This window comes from Micrasema longulum, unplaced genomic scaffold (genome assembly GCF_059751315.1).
Source record: "Micrasema longulum isolate JH-2025_06_02 unplaced genomic scaffold, ASM5975131v1 h1tg000892l, whole genome shotgun sequence".
NCBI classification, from domain to species: domain Eukaryota; kingdom Metazoa; phylum Arthropoda; class Insecta; order Trichoptera; family Brachycentridae; genus Micrasema; species Micrasema longulum.
The window spans coordinates 34,441-61,195 of NW_028278083.1; the positions used below are offsets into that span (position 1 = coordinate 34,441).

Consider the following 26,755-nt stretch of genomic DNA (forward strand, 5'->3'; position numbering starts at 1 on the left):
CATTGTTGAAAATATTCCTGGCTTAGAGCTTGTTTTTGGAAGGTTTTTGAAAATATGATTCGTGTATTTTGCTCTAGGGAGTTTAGTTCCGTAAACATTTACATATTCTTATATCCACAAACGATAGAATAAACATACAAAATATTTGAATGAAATAGACCATGTGTTCCAGATTACCTCAAATGATTTGCAAGCGCGTCAGCCACGTGTTGGAGGACGAGTCTCCTCCCAGCACCGCGATGGGATCTGCAGCATCTCAAGCTGCTGTGGAAGACGGTCGGTCTTCTAGTTTGGAACCCTACCGGGCCAAGCCGCAGTACTCTAAAGCGGGAGAAAAAGCCCGACACCTCGCCCCTGCTGGACTCCAGTGCGCTCTATTGTGCGGAGGCAGTGGGTGCAAATATGAATGCGCGCATAGATGGCCGCCAGAACAGTTGGCGTTGCAAGGAATTTATTCTCACTGGTAATAGTTGTTTAAATTATCTTAAATACCTTAAACAGGGATATTTTTTATACTTCAATCTGTGAAGGCTTAAAGTATCTTTGGGCTGTCTCTGATCACACGATTACATATTGTTTTATCAGTTCATCGTAAATTTAATGAAAAATGGTTTGTTTTTTACATTGTTGATTATCTTTCGTGGTTCTTCAAATATACTAAACAATTTTCTGAACACATCCTATGGTCTAGCCTCTTTACTTTTCTCTATAAATACCAAATGGAGCTTCTTGCTACTATCCGTGGCCTTTATATATCATTTCGGATATACAGATCTCGTGGCTTCTAAAAAGAATTTTAAGGCTCTGAAAAAGTTTTGTGATCATTGCGGCCAATTGATCAATTTAATCTCAGTTCTCCGTTCACTGTGTTTCCGGCACTCACCCTTTCTGTTACGTGTTGAGGTTAAGTATTTCATACGATTTTGGATTTCGTACACTTGGAAACATCTGTTAGAAGCTTAATGAAACACCAGGACCTCAAGAAATTATTAATTCTTCTAAAAATAAATTCTTGGTTGAAGTAAAACAGTGACTCCTCAGACTAGGAAGAAGTCAGCTGGATGAGGCACTAAGAAAAAGAGTTTAATTCTGCCTTCCATAATCAATGTTAATTTTTCATTTATTTGTTTTTCTTTGTATATAAAATATTATTTAAAAAGGTGTTTTTATACCAAAATATTTCATGGTCCCTAGACTGGTACCTGATGCGTAAAACTAATCACCTAACTAACTAATTTATTTATGTGTTATTTTTTATTTTATTTCTTTTTTCGTTTGTTATTTTTTCTCGATGTTTTTAATTTTTAAACTATGTAATAAAATGTATTGATAATTTTTTACTTTTGAAATTTCATCATTTTTATTACAATGCAGTTATATCATTGTTATTATAAAATACTATTATCGTGTCAAACATATTGAATCTAGTGTTCCACAAGTGTATAACTTATGTTAAGTTTTTGTTATTTTCATTGTGCGTTTTGTAATATAAATGTATATATATAATATACTTAGTTTTTAAAACATTCTGAATATTTTGTTAATTATCTCTGTTTATTAAGTAAGTCTTTTTTGTTTATTCTCAAATGTAAAAACATTTCAAAAAAGTATATTGTTAAGTGTCTTTGGCACGGGTAACCCCAGTAAGGTCCCATTATTTTTATTATTGTTTATAGTATTTTTCGTGTATTATTGACTTCAGTAGTTTAACCTTTTCTATTTTGCTCTGGTAAATTTTAGGCAATTTTTCGAAACTCTCATTTGAACCACTGCGCGCTGTCGTGTTGATAATTTTAATGATTCCTCGTGTCCGCGTTCAGTTCAATTTGGTGTTAAAATTAATTGGTTGATTAAATACGGCGTTAATTGTAAAATAAAATAAAATAAGTTTTATTCCTAGCAGCTAAACTAGATACAAAAATACGTATTCTAAAGCTGTATATTTTATTTGTTTATTTATTCATATTTTACTCTTACAAACTATAAACAATAATATAAATAATGTGACCTCACTGGGGTTACCGGTGCCGAGGACACTTAACAATATACTTTTCTGAAATGACTTAAAAAACAGAGATAATTTACAAAATATTCTGACTGTTTTAAAAACTAGGTATATATGTACATCTGTATTATTTACATTACAAAACGCACAATGAAAATAAAAAAAAAAACCTAACACAAGCAATACACTTGTGCAGCAGTTGATTCAATATTGGTTTGTGCGAATGAGACAATCCATTTGACTTCTACCTAGCTCCACAATCCATTTTTTTATAGTCTTTTTAAACATTTTCTCGTTGCTAATTGTTTTAATAGATAGTGGAAGTAGGTTAATAGATTTTAATTGAATAACACTCAAAATCCCTTTGTCCGAAAGTGGTATTAGTTTGTTTTAACCCATAAGTTTCGTTGTAGACGTCGCTCAGTAAGCAATTCCTGATTTGAATTCAACTATGCCGTGTTGTGTCCTTTTAAAAAGCAGAAATACTGCAAGGATCTTAAAAAAACAGGATGGGATAACATTTCACGTGTAATTAGCAAACGAATGTGTTAGTAGCAAATATATTACTTTAAAATTTAATTATTATTCCATCCGTCAGCTAACTGCCAGGGTAGTACTTTTTTTTTACCCTACTTTGGCCATCTAAAGAGAGAACTAATGAAAATTGGACCTCGGATTAAACAACTCTGTGTTGGACATTTGAACGACATTATCTTTAAAACATAAAATATTATTTATAATATCAGTTTTATGTAATATAAAATTTGTTTTATATTTTTAGTTCAAATTTAATTACTTCAATTAGTCTTATCTGTCTGACCAGTACTTATCTACTCTGTTGTGTCAATCAATATTTCCGCGTGCACAATAAAATTTTAGAGAAATTAACACATTGCATTTTTTTTTACCTTACATTTGTTATGATTATATTGTTTCCCATCGTGCAACATTACGCGGTGACATCACAAATGCGTGCGGCGAAAGTGGGGCATAGTGGGAGGATTTTTGGACACAGTCCGATGTATTCAAATATGATTCTACGCTCCTTCTGGACTGTTCTTAATTCTATGGTTCCACCATAACTTCTTTGAAAGTTCGAGCCTAGTAGTTATTAAGAATAGGTTTATTAAATGTTATTAATAACAAATGAAAGCGTATTGAAAGATTAAGCTTTAAGATATGAATTAAGCCGTATAATATTGGCCAATGCCACCAGTTTCCCAAAATATTTTATCGAGTTATTTAAATATCCTTAAAAGTATGGAAAAATACGTTTTTCAATGATGAATTGATTGAGGTCAAAATCAATATGGTTTCCAAAAGAAAAAGAGTACGGAATCGTTATTAAAAAAAATTTCAAATGGAATAAATAATAAAAATATCACACCTTGTTCTATTTATCGACAATTTAAATGCATTCGATACAATTAACCATTCAAAATTAATAGATACATTAGATGACATTGGAATCAGAGAAAACCTCTTGAAACTTTTCAAAAGTAATTTAACTAATAGAAAAATATGTGTCAAAGTATTAAATGAAAAAAGCGAAATAGAACACGTTTCTTCGGGGGTGCCACAAGGATCAATATTGGGCCCAACCTTGTATATAATATATGTGACAGTTATGCATAAACTATTTAATAATGCCAAACACCATGTATACGCCGATGATACTGCTTTAGTTGTGTCTCAGAAGGATCTCAAAACTTAAAAGTATGGAAAAATACGTTTTTCAATGATGAATTGATTGAGGAAAAGCAAAATTGAATGAGTACAGTTGCTACAGTATTTTTGCCGATCAATACGTTTGAATATTTTAATTGTGTTGCTTCTTTTTCAGGATAACTGAAGATATTTTAGCGATGGCTCGACCTAGTACGACTTCAATAGCCACATGGAACATTATTCAACAATTCCATAGGTATGACCTAAATACCCGCATTATTTATTCGCATATTATTGCATTAAAAAAAATATTATTGTATACTATTTCGATGGAGGGTAAAGTAGATTTTTTTTTATAACTTATAATTATAGAAATCAAACACTGATTCGAGTCTACTGAACACTTTATTTTGTTTTTACAAATATAAAAACAAAAATTTCGTTACAATTTATTAATATATTTTATATATAAATTCATTGCAAAAAAATAATATGCATACTTAATAACAGGGAATCTATATAAAACCAATTAATGTAAAATGAAAACGGAGTGTTCTCTGTTTATGATAGTCTCCATCTAACATGGCACAGCCTGTTCTAAGATGGAGATTTTTTATCTTTAGAGTGTGAGTAGTTCTATACTAATAAAACAATAACATAAAAAAGAAAAACTAAAACTACTTAACTATAAATGCCTAGCTAGTCAAATGTAAGAAATTAAAAATCATTATTATACAAATATAAAGTATATATATGTGCCAAGAATACATATAACTTAAACATAAAGAATATAGAGTAATATAAAACAAATATAAAGCAATGAAATACATAAAAATATAAATAATATGTGTACCAATTATATAAAGTACTACGCTTAATGATTTACATATATTTTTCAAAAAAATCTCTCGCTACACTATTTATATGTGCAGTTATTTTTATTTTAAAATTTGTTTTACATTTTGAGTTTTTTATATTTGGCAATAAATCATTGAATATTTTTGGAGCAATTAAATTGTATTTCTTTTTACCAAAGGCGGTTGATACAAATGGGACAATACAGTTAATTTGTGTTGCTGAACGAGTGTTTATATTCTGTTGGGTTCTTTTGACTTCACTTAATTTATCATAAAATTTAAGTAGTAGGCACCTCACAAACAATTGTCTCACATCCAATATCTTTGACTTAGCGAATTGTTTCGCCTTGTTAGGGCATTTTTAAACGAATGTGAATATTAGATGGATTGAATGTCCTTATATAGTTATATAATTCAAAGTACTTAAGAAGAAAATAAAAATAAGCTTATGAACTATAGCATGTACCTATGTACATTAAACATAATTGTGGGAAAAACCAATGGTTAAGAACAAAGCTAAGTTTTTAACAGGTAATGGGGAATTTAGGTATTTATATATGAATTTCGGGAATAATATAACAAAATAAGTATTTATTGACATACATGTGCATGTTTTTATTATTTTTTATATTCAGTAGACTCAAATCAGTGTTTGGTTTCTAATATTATAAGTTTAAATATGGAGTTCTACAAAATAAACACCAAATCAATCTTGGAAGATTTGAGGAATGGTGAATATTACACATTGTGTAAAGTGGACACTTAAACCAGCCAATGACAGGTCGTTAGCCCTGTAAAGGCCTAGACTTCCATATTCCGTTCTCAAAAATGTTTTCCCTCTCTGTTGAAATAAATTTAAACAGTAAAATAGTTGAGCATTAAATCATCATCTATTTATTTCTTATGTCTTAGCATTTAATCGCTTCCACTGTATTAAAGCGACAGTTTTTTAGCAATAAGAGTAAAGCTCATAACATCACAGTGATTGCCTACTTTTTTCTAGTGATTGCCACAACTAAAGATAGTGATTGCCACAACTAAAGATAGTGATTGCCACAACTAAAGATAGTGATTGCCATAACGAAAGATAGTGATTGCCACAACTAAAGATAGTGATTGCCACAACTAAAGATAGTGATTGCCACAACTAAAGATAGTGATTGCCATAACGAAAGATAGTGATTGCCACAACTAAAGATAGTGATTGCCACAACTAAAGATAGTGATTGCCACAACTAAAGATAGTGATTGCCATAACGAAAGATAGTGATTGCCACAACTAAAGATAGTGATTGCCACAACTAAAGATAGTGATTGCCACAACTAAAGATAGTGATTGCCACAACTAAAGATAGTGATTGCCACAACTAAAGATAGTGATTGCCACAACTAAAGATAGTGATTGCCACAACTAAAGATAGTGATTGCCACAACTAAAGATAGTGATTGCCACAACTAAAGATAGTGATTGCCACAACTAAAGATAGTGATTGCCACAACTAAAGATAGTGATTGCCACAACTAAAGATATTAAATGCCACAACTAAAGATAGTGATTGCCACAACTAAAGATAGTGATTGCCACAACTTAAGATAGTGATTGCCACAACTAAAGATAGTGATTGCCACAACTAAAGATAGTGATTGCCTACTTTAGTATTATCATTAAAAAACTATGAATTGAACTACTTTTAAATACAAAAACTTTTACATTAAGCTAAAAATGAAAAAAAAACACACATAAACATAAATAAGATTTACAATATTTTTTTTAATTTAAAAATATTTTTTTAAATATATGTGAACATATAAAATTTGGGGAAAAAGGGAGTTTATATAATTTTTAACATTTCTTAAACAGACTCTGAAATGCCTTCCTGAAAAGAAATAAAAATCGAAATATAATGATTGCCCACCACAAATTTCAATGATTGTCCAGCTGGGCAATCATTGAAATCTGAAAATGTTTATGAGACAGTTGTTGCCCACCCAGTTAAATTTAAAGTACGATAGTTATATAAGTTAGAAATTAACCGATTACCCCCTGGTACTATTTATCTAACAATAAAAACATGAATTTATTATTGAAAAAACATAATGAGAAACATATTTACAAAAGTAAAACGTTAGCAAATTCCGTTAGAAATGCTTGATAAATTGAAAAAAGGCCGGCGAGCTTCACAAGATGTTTTTTCACGTCTCGGCAAAGACACGCTTCCTGTCGGTAAAGTAGATTTTGTGTTTGTATTAAAACAAAAGAGTCATTATTTGATATTTTGGTCAACTGTTTAAATGTGTTTTTGATAAAAAAACGATCAAAGTGATAGCGGGCAATCACTAGAAGGTGGGCAATCATTGTATCTTTACCCTACGTATATTTTAAATCCTATTTGGATATTGAAAGAAGAGGCGCAGTCACTGATAATGAAAATGTAAATTAATTGTTTCTGAGAGTGTCAACACATTAATATATTTGTTTATTTTTTAGCTGGGGAATAAAAAGCGTAATTAATTTACAAGCAGCTGGGGAGCATGCTTATTGTGGACCGCATTTAGAACCCAGTGGATTTACCTATGATCCATGTTTATTTATGAATAACCAAAGTAAGTTGTAATAACCAAGTAACTTTTCATCGTGTCATAATAACCAATGTGAGTTTTCGTCATTTAATCACAACCAAAGTAAGTATACTTTAAGTAGTAATAACTAAAGTATGTCTACGTTAAAAAAATAAAACCAAAGATTGTTTACCGCATTTCCTCTTACGATTAAACATTATTAAGTTCATATTTAGGATGTATGAAAACCTATAATTAGAAATCAAACACTGATTTAAGTCTACTGAACACTTTATTTTATTTTTTAAATATAAACATATAAAAATAAAAATAAAAACTTCGTGACAATTGTTTCGCCTTATTAGGGCATTTTCAAACGAATGTGAAGATATTTAGATTGAATGTCCTTATATAGTTATATAATTCAAGGTAGGTACTTAAGTAGAAAATAAAAATAATCTTATGAACTATAGCATGTACATTAATCGTAATTGAGGGAAAAACCAATGGTTGAGGGTGAGGCTAAGTGTTTAATAGGTAATGGGGAATTTAGGTGTTTATAGTTGAATTTCAGGGAAAATATAACTATTATCTCAATTTACAAAACTATAAAGCTTCATTAATTATCTCACAATACATACGTGTATGTCGATAAATACTTATTTTGTTATATTTTCCCCGAAATTCAAATATAAATACCTAAATTCCCCATTACCTATTAAACACGTAGCCTCACCCTTAACCATTGGTTTTTCCCTCAGTGTACATGCTATAGTTCATAAGATTATTTTTATTTTCTACTTAAGTACCTTGAATTATATAACTATTTATTTTTTTTATTTATTTTTTTATTTATTTAATTTTACAATACGCCCAAGGGGCATTTACAAAAAATATACAGTTAAGTACAAACATAGTGCGTAAAAATTTAAAAGATAAACAATACATTTAGAAACAATAAGAAGCATACTGCCATGCAAAATAAAAAGTGAAACTTTACATAGTAAAAAGAAAAAATTATTTTATATGGATATAATAAAAGTAATTGAATTAAAAAGCAAATTGTAAGTAACTTGTAAAGAATTCAAACAAAAAAATAAATACATTTTCATATATTTATAAGTATAAAAATAAATATACAGGTAACTACAAACAAAGAAAGTAATAATTTTATAAATACTATATAAGGACATTCAATCCAAATAATCTTCTCATTCGTTTGAAAATGCCCTAATAAGGCGAAACAATTGTCACGAAGTTTTTATTTTATTTTTATATGTTTAAATTTGTAAAAATAAAATAAAGTGTTCAGTAGACTCAAATCAGTGTTTGATTTCTAATTATAAGTTTAAATATGGAGTTCTACAAAATAAACACCAAATCAATCAATAAGATGTATGAATGTAGAGGAAGCAAGGTCTGTATGCAAAGACAGAGTGATATGGCGTTCTATCCTCTGCCTACCCCTACGGGAAAACGGCGTGATGGTTTGTTGTTATTGTTAAGTACACCTTTTTAAAAATAAAAAAAAAGCGTTTTACATTAAATTTGATACTTTTGCTAATTTAGTATAGAGGAGACCGAGGGTGGTTGAAACAATTTTTACAATACCTAGTATATCTCAGCCTAAAATAGACCTACCTCAATGAACTTTGTATTTTAGCGTAGTCAAGTATATACACTATATTGTATTAATAAAATAACAGGAAAAAATAATCGGGGTCAATGAGAAAATCGTCTAAAACTGAAAAAACTCCCTACGTTACAACTCTCCTAGTACCGAGGTAAATTTAAACAGAGGTCAAGGTAAGTTGTAACAGTTATTTGGTATTTTTTTTTTAAAGAAATATTTGCGTTCTTATGATTTACCCAAATATTTCATTTTTAGGGCCATTTTCAACGAGTTGTAAATAACTCACCATTTAGAAAATGGAATCAAGTTTGGGTATAGTGGGATTCGAACCACGGACCTTTGGTCCGTGAGTCCAAGACACTAGCCACGGGACCACAACCCGATGTGGGGATTATAATTATTTTTAAAAATAAAACAATACCATTTTTAAAAATAAGATTAATTATTTGGAAAAATAAGCGTGAAACAAATTTAACTGCTTTAATCAATAAAAACATATTGGTTAGGCTTTATCGTGTTATAATTATACATTATAGCAAAAAAGTTTTTCGTACATTATTAATTCGGCGTTCTAAGACAAGAAAAATTAACAATTTGGTGTGCAAATTCACACCACGAAACATAATAGCAATAAAATAAATAGAAGAGGAGAGTTGAAACAAGCTGTTTCAACTTTCCTAGGCCCAAAAAATCAGGCCTTGTTCAGAATAACGGCTTTTAACCTAAAAACTAGAGGCGAGCCACAAAAAACAATGTCACGCTTTGAAATTTGAATAGTCAGTGCAAATTGTAAATAATACCACATCAGCGTTCACGTAATACGTATCAAATAACAGGTCATCAAAATTCTTGACAAAAACTTGTTTTTGATATTTTTTTCCGTCCAGATGTCGTATACACACAACCACTCCCTGTAGACTGCTGTTGCCGACTTCATCAAGTGGCACGTTAAAAAAACAATAAATGCGCGATGTTTTCAGTTCGCTATCGATCATAGATATCTCGAAATCGCCATTGTTTCAACTCTCCTCTGTTACAACTCTCCTCGGTCTCCCCTACTTACAAAACCTTACTTCATAATGCTTTTACGTAGCCATAGAAACGAGTTCGATTTTCCTTAATAAAATCATCGTCTTATTAATACGCATTTATGCACCTTGAGCCCTCTAAAATTATGACACTTAACTCATGCCCAGATGATCAGTTAAGCCCAACAGAAAAGGTTTACACCGACCCATACAAGTTTATTTTAATACTCTTTCTCAAAAAAAAACAAACGGAATCTCGATTATGTCGATTTTAGTTAGGCACAATTAGTCCGATCTTATCTTATCTCCAAAATATGTTAAGAATAGTATAAAAACTGTAAAATTTGTAAACAATTCACCAGTCTTAAAGATGCCTACTTAGGCGAAAGCGCTCGTTGGTCAAAATAATAAAAAATAAAACTAAACCAACAAGTTTCATTGATAAGTTTATTTATAATTTTATCATAATCATAAGAGATATATCAAGTCTTGTGTCTTATGTCGACTAGTGTGACATCACACGCACACAAGAGTTAAGACGCTGTATGAGCCCTCGTTTTTTTGGGTATTTTGTAAATTTGTGTATCATATTGTAAAAATCTATATAGACATAGATTATATTCATGTAGATACTATAACAATTTTTTATTTGTGAAAATTATTGTGAAATACATAATACGTACTTATGTATTCCGTAAAAAAAATTACCCCCCTATTTTTAATCCCTTCAACCGCCACTGCCCACGATATTCCCTCTTAATCTCCGTCTTTGTTGAGATGTTAATAATATTTTCATTGCAGTTTTTTACTACAACTTTGCTTGGCGAGACTACGGAGCAGCGGGTCTCAGGGCACTATTGGACGCTGTGAAGGTATTGGTGTTCGCCGTTGGGGAAGGCAGAGTGGCAATACACTGCCATGCAGGTATTTAAAAAAGAAACAACTATTTAATTTCTAATTATTTGTGCCTGAACATTGCGCAATATGAGAGACTGGCAAACAGAGGGCGCTGTCAAAATGTTGTAAAAAATGAACACAAGAGAAATCGTTTTTCTTTTCTTTTCTTTTCGACGCCGACGTCCTTCGAACTAAAAAATATGTGATGTGTTATCTCCAAAGCCATTGATTGTAAATTTTGATAAAAACCGTAAATTCAAAAATAACTGTCATGTAAGTCATTCTAATTACTTATTATCCGATAATCATAACCCACATATTTAATAAATTGTTTTTTTATTTATTTATTTACTTTACTTTTCTTATAATTACATTGGTCAAAATCAATGGCGAGCCGTGCTTTATTTTAAAGGTAATCTACAAAAAATGTTCATTAAGTTGTAACAAAATTTTGAATGAATATTTTATATGTGGCCCTGTCAAAATCAACTCAAACAACAATCATTATTAACTATGCGATATACGTAGCTTTATTCTACTCTATTTCAAAACAATATTTGTACAAAAATTTATTTAAATATACCACAATGACTTTCGGCAGTAACTGTCAACACTGAGTACTGGCCGATTCCTTTTAAAATAAATAATGCCAAAAACGGCCACTGCAAACGCCATATGTCCTATGTGATACATAATATTATGTCAACGGATTCCATCAAAGAATAATAGTCCTTCGGAAATAACGTTGGAAATGCTAGTTTCCAAATAGAGACTCTTCAAATAATATTTGTAATCTGCAAGCTTGTTTCAGTACTAAAAAACCTGACTGGGATTAAAGTTGTAAAATGTGGTGTACTTTTTTGTATGTAGTAATACTATATTGAGCTTTTCTACTGACATTTCTTGGTGGAACTGCATTTTAATTATAATAATAAAACTACAAAGTATTTTTATTATTATAATGGAGTAATAAGCTAAGGTAATCGACTTGTTTTATCATTCACTGAGAACGAGCTGGGCGCTGGTCGCACTTTAAATATATTTTTTGTAGGAAGATTTAAGCGGTGGCGGTGATAATAACAATTCTTTTGTTTATTTTCCCATAAACATAGTTACTATAAAACATTATAATCAATAGTCAAATATAATGGTGAGCTGTGCATAATCGCTTATTTAGACGATTCGCCCCTGGTTTACAGTACATGTGAATAATAATAGAACGCAATGATAAGAAGAAAACAATCCCATATAGGCATAGCCTGTGCGTGGGTATATACCTTGTTTAATCAGTTAAACGTGACAGCATGAATTTATGAACAAAATTACACATATATACTGATACAAACAATCACACACACATATCCATACGCACCCTACATATGTATGTACGCGCATACTTGCAAACACGTATATACGCATACAAATATATGGTATATAAATATTTTAGTACAAAAAACCAAAAAGTAACATATTTTGCAGCAATTTAGCTAAAGATATCAAGAACTTCTCTTTCTATATTAGCATTTTTTTTTAAAGGGAGCGAAGTAGAGTGCATGTCTCTGTCTTAGTCTAATTTTACAGAATTCTTTGATTTTAAGATTAAGCCTCTGACTGGTTCGATTTTGATTAGTTATAAATACGTTTTTTGGCGTGTGTATAAATTTCAAAGCCTTTACGTAATAAACTTTTCTTATATCAAATACTTCAGTTTCTTTAAATAATAGGTTGAATTCTGTAATTAAATCATATTAAATCTGGATAACCATAAAACGGATCATATCCCGACATATTTATCAAAAACTTTCACTTCTCAAGTCATTTTCTTAAAGCCGTAAAAAATTGTATTAAAAAATAGTAAATGAGTTGTGGCAGAGCGGGGTTTGAACCTAAGACTTTTTAACTATTGAACCAGAATCTCTCACCAAAATTCACAACATCAAACTTCTGAGTTTTGAGAGTAAGTACTTTCAAGGTAATTACAAAAAATTTCACAACTAACATTGAAGTCCGAAAACGGATGTCTCAGTCTTCTCTATCGACCGTTTTGAAGCTGGACCTTGGGCACGCACTGCCCATGCCTCAGGAGAGGCCTAACCTAAGTTGCTTCTTATTCACACCTGTGGGCTCCTGCCGTTTCGGAAGGCCGTTGAGGAAGATCTTTAGTCTTTTCTCGGCAGGACGTGAACGCATAAAGGACATGAGAGTATCGGCTAGCGATAGAGTATCTTCTAGTGATGTCCAAATGCTCCTTTAAGGTGATTCTAAACGAAAATAAGAAACTAATTATTCATTGGTGGCGCTTTCATGACTTTTTATTGAAAAATGACATTTATAAGTTTATTTTCAATGGAAATTTTACAAAACCTGGTTTGCGGAAACTTGACACTATATTGTAAAATAAGATAAATATTTTTTTTGTACGCCATTTTGTGAAAAGGACCTTAATTATATCGTTATAGTATTTGTTACAATCAATACAGTATAAAGGTTCCGCAAACCAAGTTTTGTAAAATTATTATTGAAACTAAACGTAAAAATGGCATTTTTCAATAAAAAATTATAAAAGAGCCATCTTTTTATTGATTTATTTATACTTTTACATTGTTTGTATTCTTTTTTTATACAGAATAATGTTCCCTCACTGGGGTGTCCCGTGCCGAGGGAAACATTTTACAAAATGTGAAACATACCTAAGATTATCTATTTCACAAAGTTAACATAATAATAACAGCTTACCCACCACATACCGCACACCGCACCTAAGGAGTCTAAGTCTAAGTCTCCTTAGCGGTGCTCACATACACGGAAAGTTTGCTCATTGTCAAACGACAAAAGCTGCCCTAAGGAGCTCTCTGAAATCTGGTAGCCTTAGCATCTTGGTGCTGAAAGAAAGTAATCCAGAAGTACATAATATGTACTACATTGGATTGAGAAGAGAGGGAAGTGAATTCTTTACTGCCTGGGATTAAATTGATTGGACATGATTAATTCGCCGAAATGATTACAAAACTTTTTAAAATCCTTGAAATTATTTTTGGAAGCTACCAGATCTGTATATCTGACAGGACCTATAACAGGGCCACGAATAGTAGCGAGAAGCTCCATTCGGTAATCATAGAGAAGGGGAAAGGGACAAGACTACCGGATGTGTTCAGAAGATTGGTTAGGATATCCGCAGCAGCACGAAGGGGAGTCAACAATATTAAAGACAAATATTTTTTTATTAAATTTACCATGACCTGATAAAAACTGCGTAGTCCAGTGATTGGGGATAACCCAAGAAGATTCTAAGCGCTGACGGATTGAAGAAAAAAAGAAAGGTAACCCTCCCTGAAGGGGAAGATTCCCATCGCGATTGCCAAGCATTAAGAAGAGGATTTAAACATAAAAATAACAGTAAAAAAAACGTAATTAATCCAATTAACCTAATTATCATTAACATAATAAACAATAAAAAACTAAATTAATCATAAAAAACATAACCAATAAAACAAATTTCATAAACAGTACACACATTTTACCTATTTGGCTTGATCCACTCATCGATCCGTGTGCAACTCACTTCCACTATCCATTTCTTAATAGCAATTTTATATTGTGAGAACTTACTAATTGTCCTTATGGATAATGGAACTAGATTGTGCACTTTAAGCGGGTAGTAGGCCAATCCTCTTTGACCAAAGGTTATGAATAAAAAGTTTCATATTTTCGTTTAAAAATGATTTGACAGAATAAAAAACTAAAATGCATGCAATGAAAAACAATGTTATTGATGGTTATACACCATTAGGTGCACATAAGTGAATGATTATTGTTTAACAGTTTATTGTTTTACTTCTATCTTTAGATTGTTGGGAGAAGAAAATAATGACTCGGTGTGTTTAAGGACTTGGAAGAACAGGCGTGCTCGTGGCGTGCTACCTCGTGCACGCACTGCGGGTCAGTGCTGATGAAGCCATCAGAAGAGTGAGATCACGCAGGTCCAGGGCAGTGCAGACAGCGGTACAAGTCTCTGCTGTACACCATTTTGAAAGATACCTTCTTCCACAAACTGCAGTCTTTAGCATCAGGTATTGAAGACGGGATCGTCTTGTCCTGAAATTGATTTAAAACCTTGCAGAGAAGCCTTTATTACTCTGCATAATTCGAGGTTACATTGTGATATATCATAAATTATAATTAACACTGCAATGCCTAATGAAATTTCAGTAAGAAGTACAAAATACTTTCGTCCGTAAAATCGTTTAAAGATTTGTTCATTAAAACGACAACAGCAACAACAAATCATCACGCCGTTTCCCGTAGGGGTAGTAGGCAGAGAGGGTATTAAAATATCCTTCCTGATCCCAACAGTTTAGCTAAAATAAAGTAATATGATAAATAGCATAAAAATCATTTTTTTAAATAAAAACCTTGTATATTATAAGCAAGGTAAAAAATCATGCAACTCCCATATAAAAATAGTAAAAAAGGCAGAGAGGATAGAACGCCATATCACTCTGTCTTTGCATACAGACTTCGCTTCCTCTACATTCATACATCTTCGCATGCATGCACGCAGATTATTTCTACTCTTGGCATGTCCACCTTCAAGTATTTTATGGACTTGATCGTGCCATGTATTTTTAGGTCTTGCTCGTTTTCTGCATTCATCAACATTCGCATCGTAGATCCGTTTAGCCGTTCTTTCGCTGTCCATTGGCTCTGCATTTCCAAACCAACGCAGCGCCCCTTTCTTGATTCTGTCGATATGCATGTCTCAGCCTTACCCAGTTCACGGATCTTGGCATTTGTGTACCTATCATACATCGTTTTACCACACATTCGCCCGAGGGATCGCATTTCGACAGCATTTAGCCTATTTTCATCATTTTTTTTCCAATCCCATACTTCGCTCCCATACATTAGAGTTGGCACTAGAACTCTATTGTGAACTGCTAATTTTGCTTCCTGTGATAAATATTTGTTTGCCAAATAGTACACCGTTCACCCAAAAAATTAAAATATTTGGGTAAATAAAAATAACTGAAAATATTCCTTTAATTGAAAAAATCTTACTTTATCGGCGAACAGCTCCATGATGGATATGTAGTTGACAGATCCCAGACCACAAAAATGAGCAAATACGGTGATACACAGGACTACAATTGGAACATAGCCGAGCGCTGCTCCAGATGCTGATATGTCCACTCCTTGGGACTGAAGTAACTGGAATGCTCCTAAAATTGCCATGCTGATAGCCAGAACTGAGCAGGATATGCCAATAATTGTCTGAAATAATATGATATCAACATGAGGTTTAATTTAACTCTTAAAAGACTATGGTAAATAATTTATTTGCGCTCAGTGATGTAGCGTTGTGTTACCACAAGCATTTTTTTTTTTACCAAGTCCATTCTTCACTCCCATACATTAGAGTTGGCACTAGAACTCCATTGCAAACTGCTAGTTTTGCCTCCTGCGATAATCATGTAAAACTTTCAAATTTTTAATGTAAAAGCATGGAACAAAACTCCGCAATTTGCTGATAAAGGCGAGATGATCTGTCTTATGATACAATAACTGTTAAGAGGCATCAAAAACAGAATTTTTCATACGTTCGCTTTCTCTGGACATTCTAATTATTTTTATTTTTAGGGTATTTTCAGCTTGCAACTATTCCTTCTTACCGTGGAATCGTTAGGAACTCAAGAAATAAGAAGACATTATTTTTAGTTTTGGGGCACGCTTATCCTGGAATCCCATCAATTCCAGATGACCGATTTTTTTCCTTACTTGCCAATTACTTTTTTCTTTATTTATCGATTTTTATAATCACCATCGCTTTAGGATGTAAACATTTTAAAAAGGAACCTTCACGCAAATCGAGATAATAAATACGCGTCAGTTACTGAAAAATGCAATGCCTTATTTATAACTTAATACAAAAAATATATAGAAAAGTAGAAGAGAAATAAAACTGTACTGCAAACGGAAGAAATTATTTTGTGCAAATATTTTTTGTGATTTTAAGGGAACCGCTCAAAGAGAGAAATAAGCAGCTTGAGTTCGGACTTCTGCAACACCTTCATAGACAAAAGGTGACCCTCCATGGCCTAGAAGAAAGAGCTTTTAGATATCTTCCAAAGGTATTATTTTATAAAATATTCTGTTAATTAAATAACAGCATTTATCGATACTATTCCTGGCCGATTACCTTTCGTTCCAATCCTTCCTTTGACCCATCCTTATGGTACCTACCTAACATCAAGATAGAAGATATTTAAAATTAGAAGATTCGGATTTAGAACAAAACAAAACAACATTTTTGACTTCACATAAAATCGGATAAAAAGTGGTTGGAATCGTCGCGCGTCGTAGAAAACATTGTTATATTTTATGGTTAATTTTGTGATCCAGTGCCAGTAATTGAAGAACATACAGATTATATTCAAGGTAGGTATCCATTCCATGTTCCTATCCTTTCTCAAATACTTCCCAATAACAAAACTGAATGAAATTCGATGTTCATTTACAGTCCACCTTTTCGTTAAAATATTCTAAACAAAAAACATACCTTCAATATTTTGTATATAATATTGATTCATTTATTTATTTAAACGCCCTAGTGGGCTTTAACGTTATAAACAATACACGAATATAGTAAATATAAACTTTAAAGTACTGAGCTCAAGAAGATTAAATATACCAACTAGAAACCTCATACAAAACTTACTCTTACCATAGAACTAACTATTGTTTATATTCCTCTATACCCAGAATTTTTAGGTCTGCCAACAAACATACCAGTCTTGATAGCAAGTTGTCTTTTTGCAAACGATCACTGAATCAAATTCAATTATAAACACCTCTCTCCCGCTTCCACTCCCACCAAGTTTACTATTTACCATTGTATCTTTCTACTTTCCTTTACAATAATTTTCTATGTATAAAGAAAAAAAAATTAAAAGTTTGGAAGCAATGAAATATTATCAGAAAAAAAAATAATAAAAAAAATTTGGGCCTGTACAATATGCATGTCTCTGTGCGAGCTTCGTTTTACAATGCGCTATTTCTAACACACGATTGCTTCTATGACTTGATATATTTGAATTAAATATAAATAGATTTTGGTTTTTAAATATATTATATTTTAAACATTGAAAACAATATATTCGTCTTATGTCTAATAGTTTAGCTTCTTGGAACAATTGGAAAGAGGGAAAAGTGCGATTTTTGTAAAGCATTATTTTTTTATATAAATGTTTGAACAGTTTCCAATGGTTTAATATGGTTGTTGTAAGTTCCTCCCCATCTTTGATCTTTGATCTTTACCGACAAGCCATATTCATTGGCTTGGTGAGTCCTGTAAAAAAAAAAAAAAATGTCAAAAATGTCTTAAAATAAGTAAAATGTAATATTGTATGTACATAATAAATAAATAAAATAATAAAAAATAAATCCAATTATTCTTTGGGAAAGCGATGACTGTACAAGTGAATAATAAACCATTTTAATAGTATTCAGATGGACATAAATACTTAGCCCTTTGAACACATAGGTTAAAATCTCAGTTTATTAATAATTAATTCAAGATGATTGGTCCATTTAAGTTGACAGTCAATGATTACTCCCAGGTATTTTATGCACCTTTCAGACTTCATTTTTTCGTAGTTATTACATCCATCAAGATTACAATATTTATTATGAAACATTACATTAAGGGAAGAAGGGGAAGATGATTTTGAGTATTAAAATGGAATAAACAGTGTTTAATTACAATTTAGCGAGAAAAGATTTCGATCTAACCACTCCTTGATAATAGTTACACATATATTGCATTTTTAAAAGTATTATCCCAGGTATTACTTTGTACAATTATTGCAGTTCATCTGCATAATAAACTAATTTACCAGGGACAGCTATATTACAAAGATCTTTTTTTTTTTTAAAAGGAATAACTCGCTAAGCCTCTATTTTGAGGCTTGTCAGCAGGTGGGATAGAGGGGATATGGAAGGAGGTAATGAAAAATACACCACAACACCCAGACTAATTGAGGAAAAAATCTTTCTTGGATTTTTTCCTTGCAACTGGCGGGAATCGAACCCGCGACGCCAGTTTCACAGTTGGCCGTCTAACCAACTGCGCCACGGTGCCTGTCGTATCATTAATATATATTGATGAGGCATATAAAATGGAGACCAAATTGTGGAATTATATTCTAAATGAGGAAGTTCAGTGGTTTTTAAAAAAAAATTTTTGTTAATTGACTGTTAAAACTAAGTAATTTTTTTATTTTTTTTATTTTTATATATCGTCTTATCGGCGCTACGATTTTTCAAAGTTTTGTATTTCTGAAATAACTCCGCGTGTAACGTCAGAGGTTCATTTCAGCTTATTATCATTCAGTTCTTCCCATTGGTCCAGAAGCGACAAGCAGACCGGAAATCTTCCATAGCTCTTAGACTATAGGTTGATTCACATGAACCAGTGACGTCATTTAGAGTAGTGCGTTTTTATCAAAATATTTATTATTATTTTTTCTGTACATTTTCAAGAAACTTTGATTTACAATTTAATGCTCTAATTTTTACCCCGCGTAAGAAAAGGTTTTTTGTATCCAATTTGCCGTAGGGCTGAAGTTCCTCATTACTACGAATTAGTACAACAAACAGAATTTTGAAAGAATTAAATAAACTGAAATCTTTTGCTGTTCGAAGTATAAAACCCACACATTTCATAGCTTTGGTAGTAATTTCATTAATATGAGGAATGAAAGTAAGACTTTTATCAAAGAGGATTTCAAGATCTTTAAATTATGATACCCTTTTAATATCAATATTATTAAAACTATACTGGGATAAGATAGAAGTTTTAATTCTATGAAACGATATAAAATGACACTTACCAACTCACGATAATATTTTCATTACACTATTTACCCAATTTATCCAGATTTGCCTGGAGAACTGATATAGGTACCATCCAATATTATATCCGTAATTTCGTAGCGCTGTTTTGAACATATATTTTTTATTCAAAAATTGCTCACAGTCTCTATTTAACAACATTGGAATATAAAAGAATCATCTGGAATCATAAAGACTTAAGTTAAATCTTGTATCCTCTAGCTAGTGCAATCAATAAAACAATTTAATAATGTAATACATTATTAATAGCAAGAAGATGAACAAAATTTTGAGTTTGTCCAAATTTTTGTAGACAAGGACTGTACTCAACTCCCTGGGGAAGAACATTTAAGTATGTCGGTGAAATAATTCAATTACACGAATCTCACCCGCATAAATAAAGGTTTCAGCTCTTTAACTTCACAAACATCAACATATGAAATGATTGAAGGGATATAGATGTTCAAATATGGGCAGAATGGTAAATGTTACACAGTGTATAAAGTGGCCACTTAAAATAGCCATTGACAGATCATAAGCCCTGTAGGTGCCCAGACTTCTATTTTTTTCATTTTTAATATTATTTCCATTTGTAAATACTCACTACAAACTACAAACTTTAAAATATCTTTTTTTCACTTAAATTTTAATTTTTAAACAACTTTTATTTATGTTTTTCTTTTTCCTTCTCTTTTTTATACTTTCATAATTAACCTAACATATAATTGCTTTATAATATGTAAACTTCACTGGTCCATTAGAATTAAGTCTAATTGTGTAAAATATTAAACTTTGTAACTGTACTGTATGTTTCCTAAATAAAAGAAAAAAAAAAAAAAATTACCTTCTCTTAAATGTTCTTCATCTCTATTGTAGTATGTTAACACGTAGATAAGTTGCGTTACTAAAATAGTCTTTATCATTATTTTTTATTTTTTTATTAATAAATTTCATAAAAGGTTCATGTTTTTTTTAAGTTCTATACTTACTACTACTACTTTTATTTTATTTATTTATATACGGCATTTCTGCCATTTACACATATGTGGTATAAAGAGTGCTTAAAAATAAAAATATTTTTTTAAAAATCGAGTATGAAATATTAATATACTCGTACTGTACACATTATGAATTACTTGAAATACATATATATTTTAAAGAAATTATACAATGACAAAATACATTAATCAATCAAATTATAACTATTCCAACCCACCTTCTGAAGATGATTTGTTCTTTTTGATAACAATATGTTGGTCACTTTATTTTTTAAGTTAGGCAGAGATAAACTAAATATATCAAAATGTGATGCATATTCATTCCCGGTATTCTGTAATCTAACAATAGGTGAGTTATATTGAGCTACCGTTCGAGAATTTTGACAATAAAATATTGTAGATGTTCTGCTTAATCTAGGTGGTACATAGAATGAAATCAATTTCAGTAGATCAGGGGTATCAAACGTTGGTTTTATTATTTTATATAAATCATAAGATCGGTCGATGTTCTTCGTTCTTGCAATTTAGTTAATTTAAGAGAGTCTAAAATTTAGTTATAATTTAATTGATTAGTAGAAAAACCCATCTTAAAATTAATATATCTAACACATCTAGTAAATATTATCACTGTAACTCTCTAAAAAAGAGACTAATTCTTGTGCTTTGAGAGTGACTTACACTGTTGTAATTGTTTATTATAAGAGTTTATATAATTTTAAATACGAGTACGTGAGAAAAAAATAAAAACAGAGGATATATTAAGAAAACACATAAAACAATAATACATTCACACTAATTAAAATTTAGTGTAGTTTTTACACGTGTTCAAAAATTTCTTTAGATTTATTTTACATTTGCCAACCTGGATTTAATTCAACTTTTATTTTCCAGATAGTGTACTGCCTCTGTGAAAAGCTCCTGAGGTCATGCGGTTGTGAAGGGTCAGGGAATGGTTACGCGATACGACCACCAACTTCTGCTTTCTTAGTTTTACGTGCTAAAAAAGCTAAAAGCAATTGCGAAACAGGCATTGCTGTCCACCCATGCGAGTGTACCAGGAAGAGCCAAGAAACGGAAGAGATCTCAGTACACGCAGCAGATATACATAATAAAAATGGTAAAAATAACCTTATAAATACAAACAGAATCACTAAAACAACCAAACCAAAATTTTGTGGGCATTTTTAACGCATTTTAACAACAAAACTTTTAAAGAAAAAACATTTTTTTTTTTTTTTTTAAAAAAAAAGAAATATCTGCGTTCTTATGATTTACCCAAATATTTAATTTTGAGGGCCATTTTCAACGAGTTGTAAATAACTCACTATTAGAAAATGGAATCAAGTTGGGGTAGAGGGGGATTCGAACCGAATTCGAATTGAAGTGCAAAATTCAAGTAACTCTAGATTTTCTAATAATTTAATTTTGCACAGATGTAAAACAACAACAGCGTTAAACCATTATACGTACTACATAGGTAAAAAAAACTTTAATAAACTTCCGGAAAACTTAAAATCTATAAAAAATTATCAAACTTTTAAAACTAAAATTAAAAAACATTTAAGACTCACCCCTTCCTAGACTCCATACCAAAGAATGTTTATTTTTTATTTTTAATTTACCTTGTTAATTTTTAATTTTAATTTAAATTTACTTTGTTTTAATTTACTTTGTTTATAAAAAAAATAAAAAAATGTGAATAGAACTCCCTCTCTAAACACAAGTATCTACTTTATTAGAGAGGTAGAAACGTTATATATAAGATGTTCTGTATATTTACCTATTTTGTATTTCAAAAATGTATTTTGTAAAAACAAAATTATTCAATTAAAAAAAAATTCATCACGCTGTTTCCCCGTAGAGGTAGGCAGAGAGGATAGAACGCCATATCACTCTATCTGCGCATACAGACCTCGCTTCCGCTGCATTCATACATCTTCTCATGCACGCACGCCGATTATTCCTACTCTTGACCTATCCATCTTCGAGTATTTGATGGACTTGATCGTGCCATGTCTTTTTCGGTCTTCCTCGTTTTCTGCATCCATCAAAATTCGCATCGTAGATCCTTTAAGCCGTTCTTTCGCTGTCCGTTCGCTCTACATATCCAAACCAACGCTGCACCCCTTTCTTGATTCTGTCAATAATGCATGTCTCAGCCTTACACAGTTCACGGATCTCGACATTTGTGCACCTATCGTGCATAGTTTTACCACACATCCGCCTGAAAGATCGCATTTCGACAGCATTTAACCAATTTTCATCATATTTTTTGGAATTCCATACTTCGTTCCCATACATTAGAGTTGACACTACTTGGCAAAGTAGATTTCAGTGCGCCGGTCACCCTGTTCCCGGCACTCATCCTCCTTTCAATATATTTCTCGGTATTTCCATCTCTAGTAAACATACTTCCCAGATACACAAATTTTTAATTCACAAATAAATCGAAAAAAGTTATGTTTTCATCATTCTAGCATTTCCTCTTGAAAAATATATCATTTTATATCCATAGCATCCACATTATTGAGAAAAAAGAAAATTCAAAACCAATTTTTTTTTGAAAAACGTACACCATGCATGATTTTCGTACAATTTTTAAAAATATCTTAATTTTAGCAGAAACATCCACACAGTTAATTATGGGTCCGTTAACTTCTGCTCCTACAACAACACCCGTAGACGATCCCGATGAAGAAGACAACCAAGAATCATCAGAGGCTCCAACTCCTGAAGATAAACCAGTAGCTACTCCATCACAAGTTGCCGAGGTAAATTACACTCGGTTGTATATAATTGTTGGTATGTATAATTGTGTCTTTATGATAATTTTTAGTTTTTTTTAAGGCGCTTTTGATGGATCATTCGGTTCTTCCAGAAGAAAGGCAAAAATATCTCCGGAACTTTCAAATTGATCTAAATACAAGAGCAGCAGCTTTCTTACGAATTACAACTGAGGTAAAGTTCATAATAAAGTGCCTATGATTTTTTATCCATCGAAGCATGTTCAGGAGGCTTTCATTTATCTTTAATTGATTAGAAAAATATATTTATGTACATCTTATTTTGTTGTAAATGTGACGCAGTATTTTGATTGATTGAACGTGATTTCAGGATGACTTAAGAATAATAGCAGCACTTCTGATGGAATGGCTTGAAGGTCTAAAGATGCCTGTTTTAGACGCCCAAGATCTTGCTACAATAGTCATATGGGGAGAGCGACCTCAAGATTGTTTATTACGACTAGAATTGGTAATACTTATAGTTTCAATAAAATATTAACCTTCGTTTTGGTTAAATTATGTGGCATTCAGATAAACAGGTACATGCCTCTTAAATTGAGAAAATAACATAGGTAGGAAGTTCCACTTTACAAAGTATACGAAAGATTGGGTGGAGAGCTTCAAGTTGGGAAAATTTATTTATTTTCACTAAGATATTTATTTATTTGACACAATATATACACACATATAATGGCGAGCATATTGCCTTAAGGCAATTTCTTCCTACCTACCCTAACCGTTCAGTTTGAGAAAATAATAAATACATGGACATATTGAATATTACAGTTTTATACAAAAATTAAAAACAAAGATTAACAAAATAAAAATATATTTAAAAAAATTAACACTTTACTATGAAGAGAAGAGGGGATGGGAAAGAAAGAAGAAGGATAAAGGAACGATTTAAATATTTAGATAGTGACATTTCAATCTTGACTTAAATGTAAATAAACAAGGGGGGTCTCTAACATTAGTAGGTAGATTATTCCACAATCGAGCGGCTACTACTGTGAAGCAAGAAAATTAGAGCGATGACAGGGTATTAAAAGGGTTCTCTCGTTTCTAGAACGAAGAGATAGTCCGTGTTGTGAAAGAAGTTGGATGAGCTCTCTCAGATAAACATGTAAAGTGGGATTATTAAAAATATTGTGAAGAAGTGATAGAATGTGAATGTTTCTTTTATGCCTGATACTGAGCCAGTGTAGTTGCGTGCGATACTCGGTTGTGTGGTCAAATTTGCGAAGATCAAAGATACAATGAATACAAATATTCTGCAATCGTCGACAATATAATAGGTCGACGTCATTTAATTCGAAAGTAATATTAGGTAAACATGTATCCGGTACCTATCAAAATTACCTTTAACAATTCAACACACAAAGTTGAGAAAAAACACAATGCGAACGCTTCACATTTTTCATTCGGAAGTTTGCGCATTTAAATTTTATAAGGAGCTTAGTTAATATCGCCAAAAAATGTACTTAAAATAATCAAATCAATAAGAATCTGTAACTTCCGTACACAATCAGCTAATTGTGACATATTTATTTACCTAAATGCCACAAAATTATTTGCTAGAACACAACAATAAAGGTTATATCTCCTTTACTTTACAATCACCCATGAATGCCAAAACTTTCATATTCCCTTTTCCACTTCTGTTTTTATATAATATGCATAATGTCAGTGCTGAAAATGCAATATATTTATTTTTTTCTTTTTAGGAAGATGCGATTCTGGTCGAGTATCTGATCAGAACTGTTTCTCGTCTACGAGCTATATCTTGCGAAGCCCGAGCCGCTTTAGTCCGCAGATTGGCGGGTGCCCTCACCCAGCAAGGAGTCAGGGTTCGAGGAGTCTTACAACCTCCGAGAACCAGAGCGAGAGCGATGCGGGCTGGTACAGCAGCCACCCTTTCAGCCTTTCTCGCACGACTCCACGCGTGTATCAGGGAAGAAAAATTCTGCAACTCTTGCAATTCAGCAAGATATCGAGGTCTTCCAGAATCATCCGCTTCGCAACGATCTACTGTTACGATTGTAAAACCATCTTCAAACAGATCAAAGAAACCGCATTTAATTAATCCATCTAAGAGTTTATCTTTATCGTCTGTTAAATCGCATAATACATCTCCAATAAGAACGTCGTATTCTTTAGATGATGTCAATGAATGCGATCCATTTCTTGATTCTCCTATCAAGTGTTCTTCTCATGCTGCCCGTTTGTCTTCAAAATCTGATAAAACGTTGCATTTCTCATCACCTTCTCCTAAACGTCTAATCAAATCATCATCACCCATAAAATCTCAAATGGCTTCATCAATAGAACACTCTTTAGTTCAGTCAAATCCAAACTTGATTTCCACAGTGGCTGAATATCACTTGGACTGACCCAGATGTAGTGGCTTCCGCCCTCCTACTCAGTCAACAATTGCGAGTTCCCTTAAAGACAGAAGAACGCAGTCTTGTAAATATAGTTTGGAAGTTCAAGATATACACTGGAGCCAGAGTATCGTGGAAGTACCAGTTCGCTGCGCTAATAATAAGGATTGCGTCTTTCAAAAGCTGGCAACCACAAATTACAGAGGAATGTTCATTTTACCTTATAGTGGACGATCGACTTGGAGACCTTGCCAAATCAAAACCGTGAAAAAAATTAAGTGTGTAAGAATTTTAGAAGACAGTGCTTTGAACAAGAAGGCCAATTTCAGAAATTGTGTTCGCAATATGATTAAAAGTAAAAGATAAAAAACATAAAATACGATTCGGCACCTTTGAAATGTAAATTATATTAATTTTTTTAGTAGAGAAATACTGAAACTGTAGTTTTGACTGTTCATTCTTATGAAAATAAAAAAGTGATCTAAAAATTTTCAAGTAAATTTAGAGCTTATTTCATCGAATCGTTGAGTTTTCGTAAAAAACACTGATTAAAAAATGCTTTTTAAAGTTTTTATTAATACTAACAGTTTGATTTTCAGGCAATTATCTTAAAGTCGCATACATCGCCAGCTCAACGCAACAGGGAGATAAACCCTAAATTTCCGGTTTTAAGATACACACGCAGATATGTTAATAAATAAAATAAATTAATGTTTAAATAAAATGCATCCATGACTACTATCCAAAAGACGGGTTAGAAAAATACCTCGATTTGCAATCTTACCATCGAAAAGAGTTGCTGAAATATTCACTCAAACAACAATTTCAACTCAAGAACAATGAGACTTTTACAATTCACAATTTTGTAATTTTTTGAACCATCATGATGTTTCCTATCTGTAGGCATGAGGTCATTCATTCATTGCCTCTCTTTATTTAAGGTTATTTATAAAGCCTGCATAACGCCTATTTTCCTCTACGTTTGCAAATCGTAGAACCCCACTTGGGCTTAAAACAGCAAAGCACTGAGTTTTGATTATGGGTGTCTCAGAAGAAT

General features: G+C 31.8%; 1 protein-coding gene across 1 annotated transcript; it reads left to right on the top strand.

Annotated features, from left to right (window-relative positions):
* The first annotated feature begins 177 nt into the window (after nucleotides 1-177).
* Nucleotides 178-26,186, top strand: LOC148278329 (uncharacterized). The gene is made up of 11 exons (XM_088231555.1): nucleotides 178-463; nucleotides 3,849-3,929; nucleotides 7,019-7,134; nucleotides 10,552-10,674; nucleotides 14,534-14,717; nucleotides 16,661-16,775; nucleotides 21,426-21,651; nucleotides 23,154-23,305; nucleotides 23,382-23,492; nucleotides 23,649-23,786; nucleotides 25,042-26,186. Exons 1-11 carry the CDS (start codon nucleotides 183-185, stop codon nucleotides 25,705-25,707), a joined length of 2,193 nt encoding a protein of 730 aa, XP_088087681.1. The 5' UTR covers nucleotides 178-182; the 3' UTR covers nucleotides 25,708-26,186.
* Nucleotides 26,187-26,755: the final 569 nt, after the last annotated feature.

What these genes read in the sequence shown, in the direction of transcription:
- LOC148278329 (XM_088231555.1), top strand. Translation starts at nt 183, where the DNA reads ATGATTTGCAAGCGCGTCAGCCACGTGTTGGAGGACGAGTCTCCTCCC. An exon ending in GGCAATACACTGCCATGCAG is followed by an intron (nt 10,675 to 14,533) that starts GTATTTAAAAAA and finishes GGTGTGTTTAAG; the next exon opens with GACTTGGAAGAACAGGCGTG. An exon ending in ACTGCAGTCTTTAGCATCAG is followed by an intron (nt 14,718 to 16,660) that starts GTATTGAAGACG and finishes TGTGATTTTAAG; the next exon opens with GGAACCGCTCAAAGAGAGAA.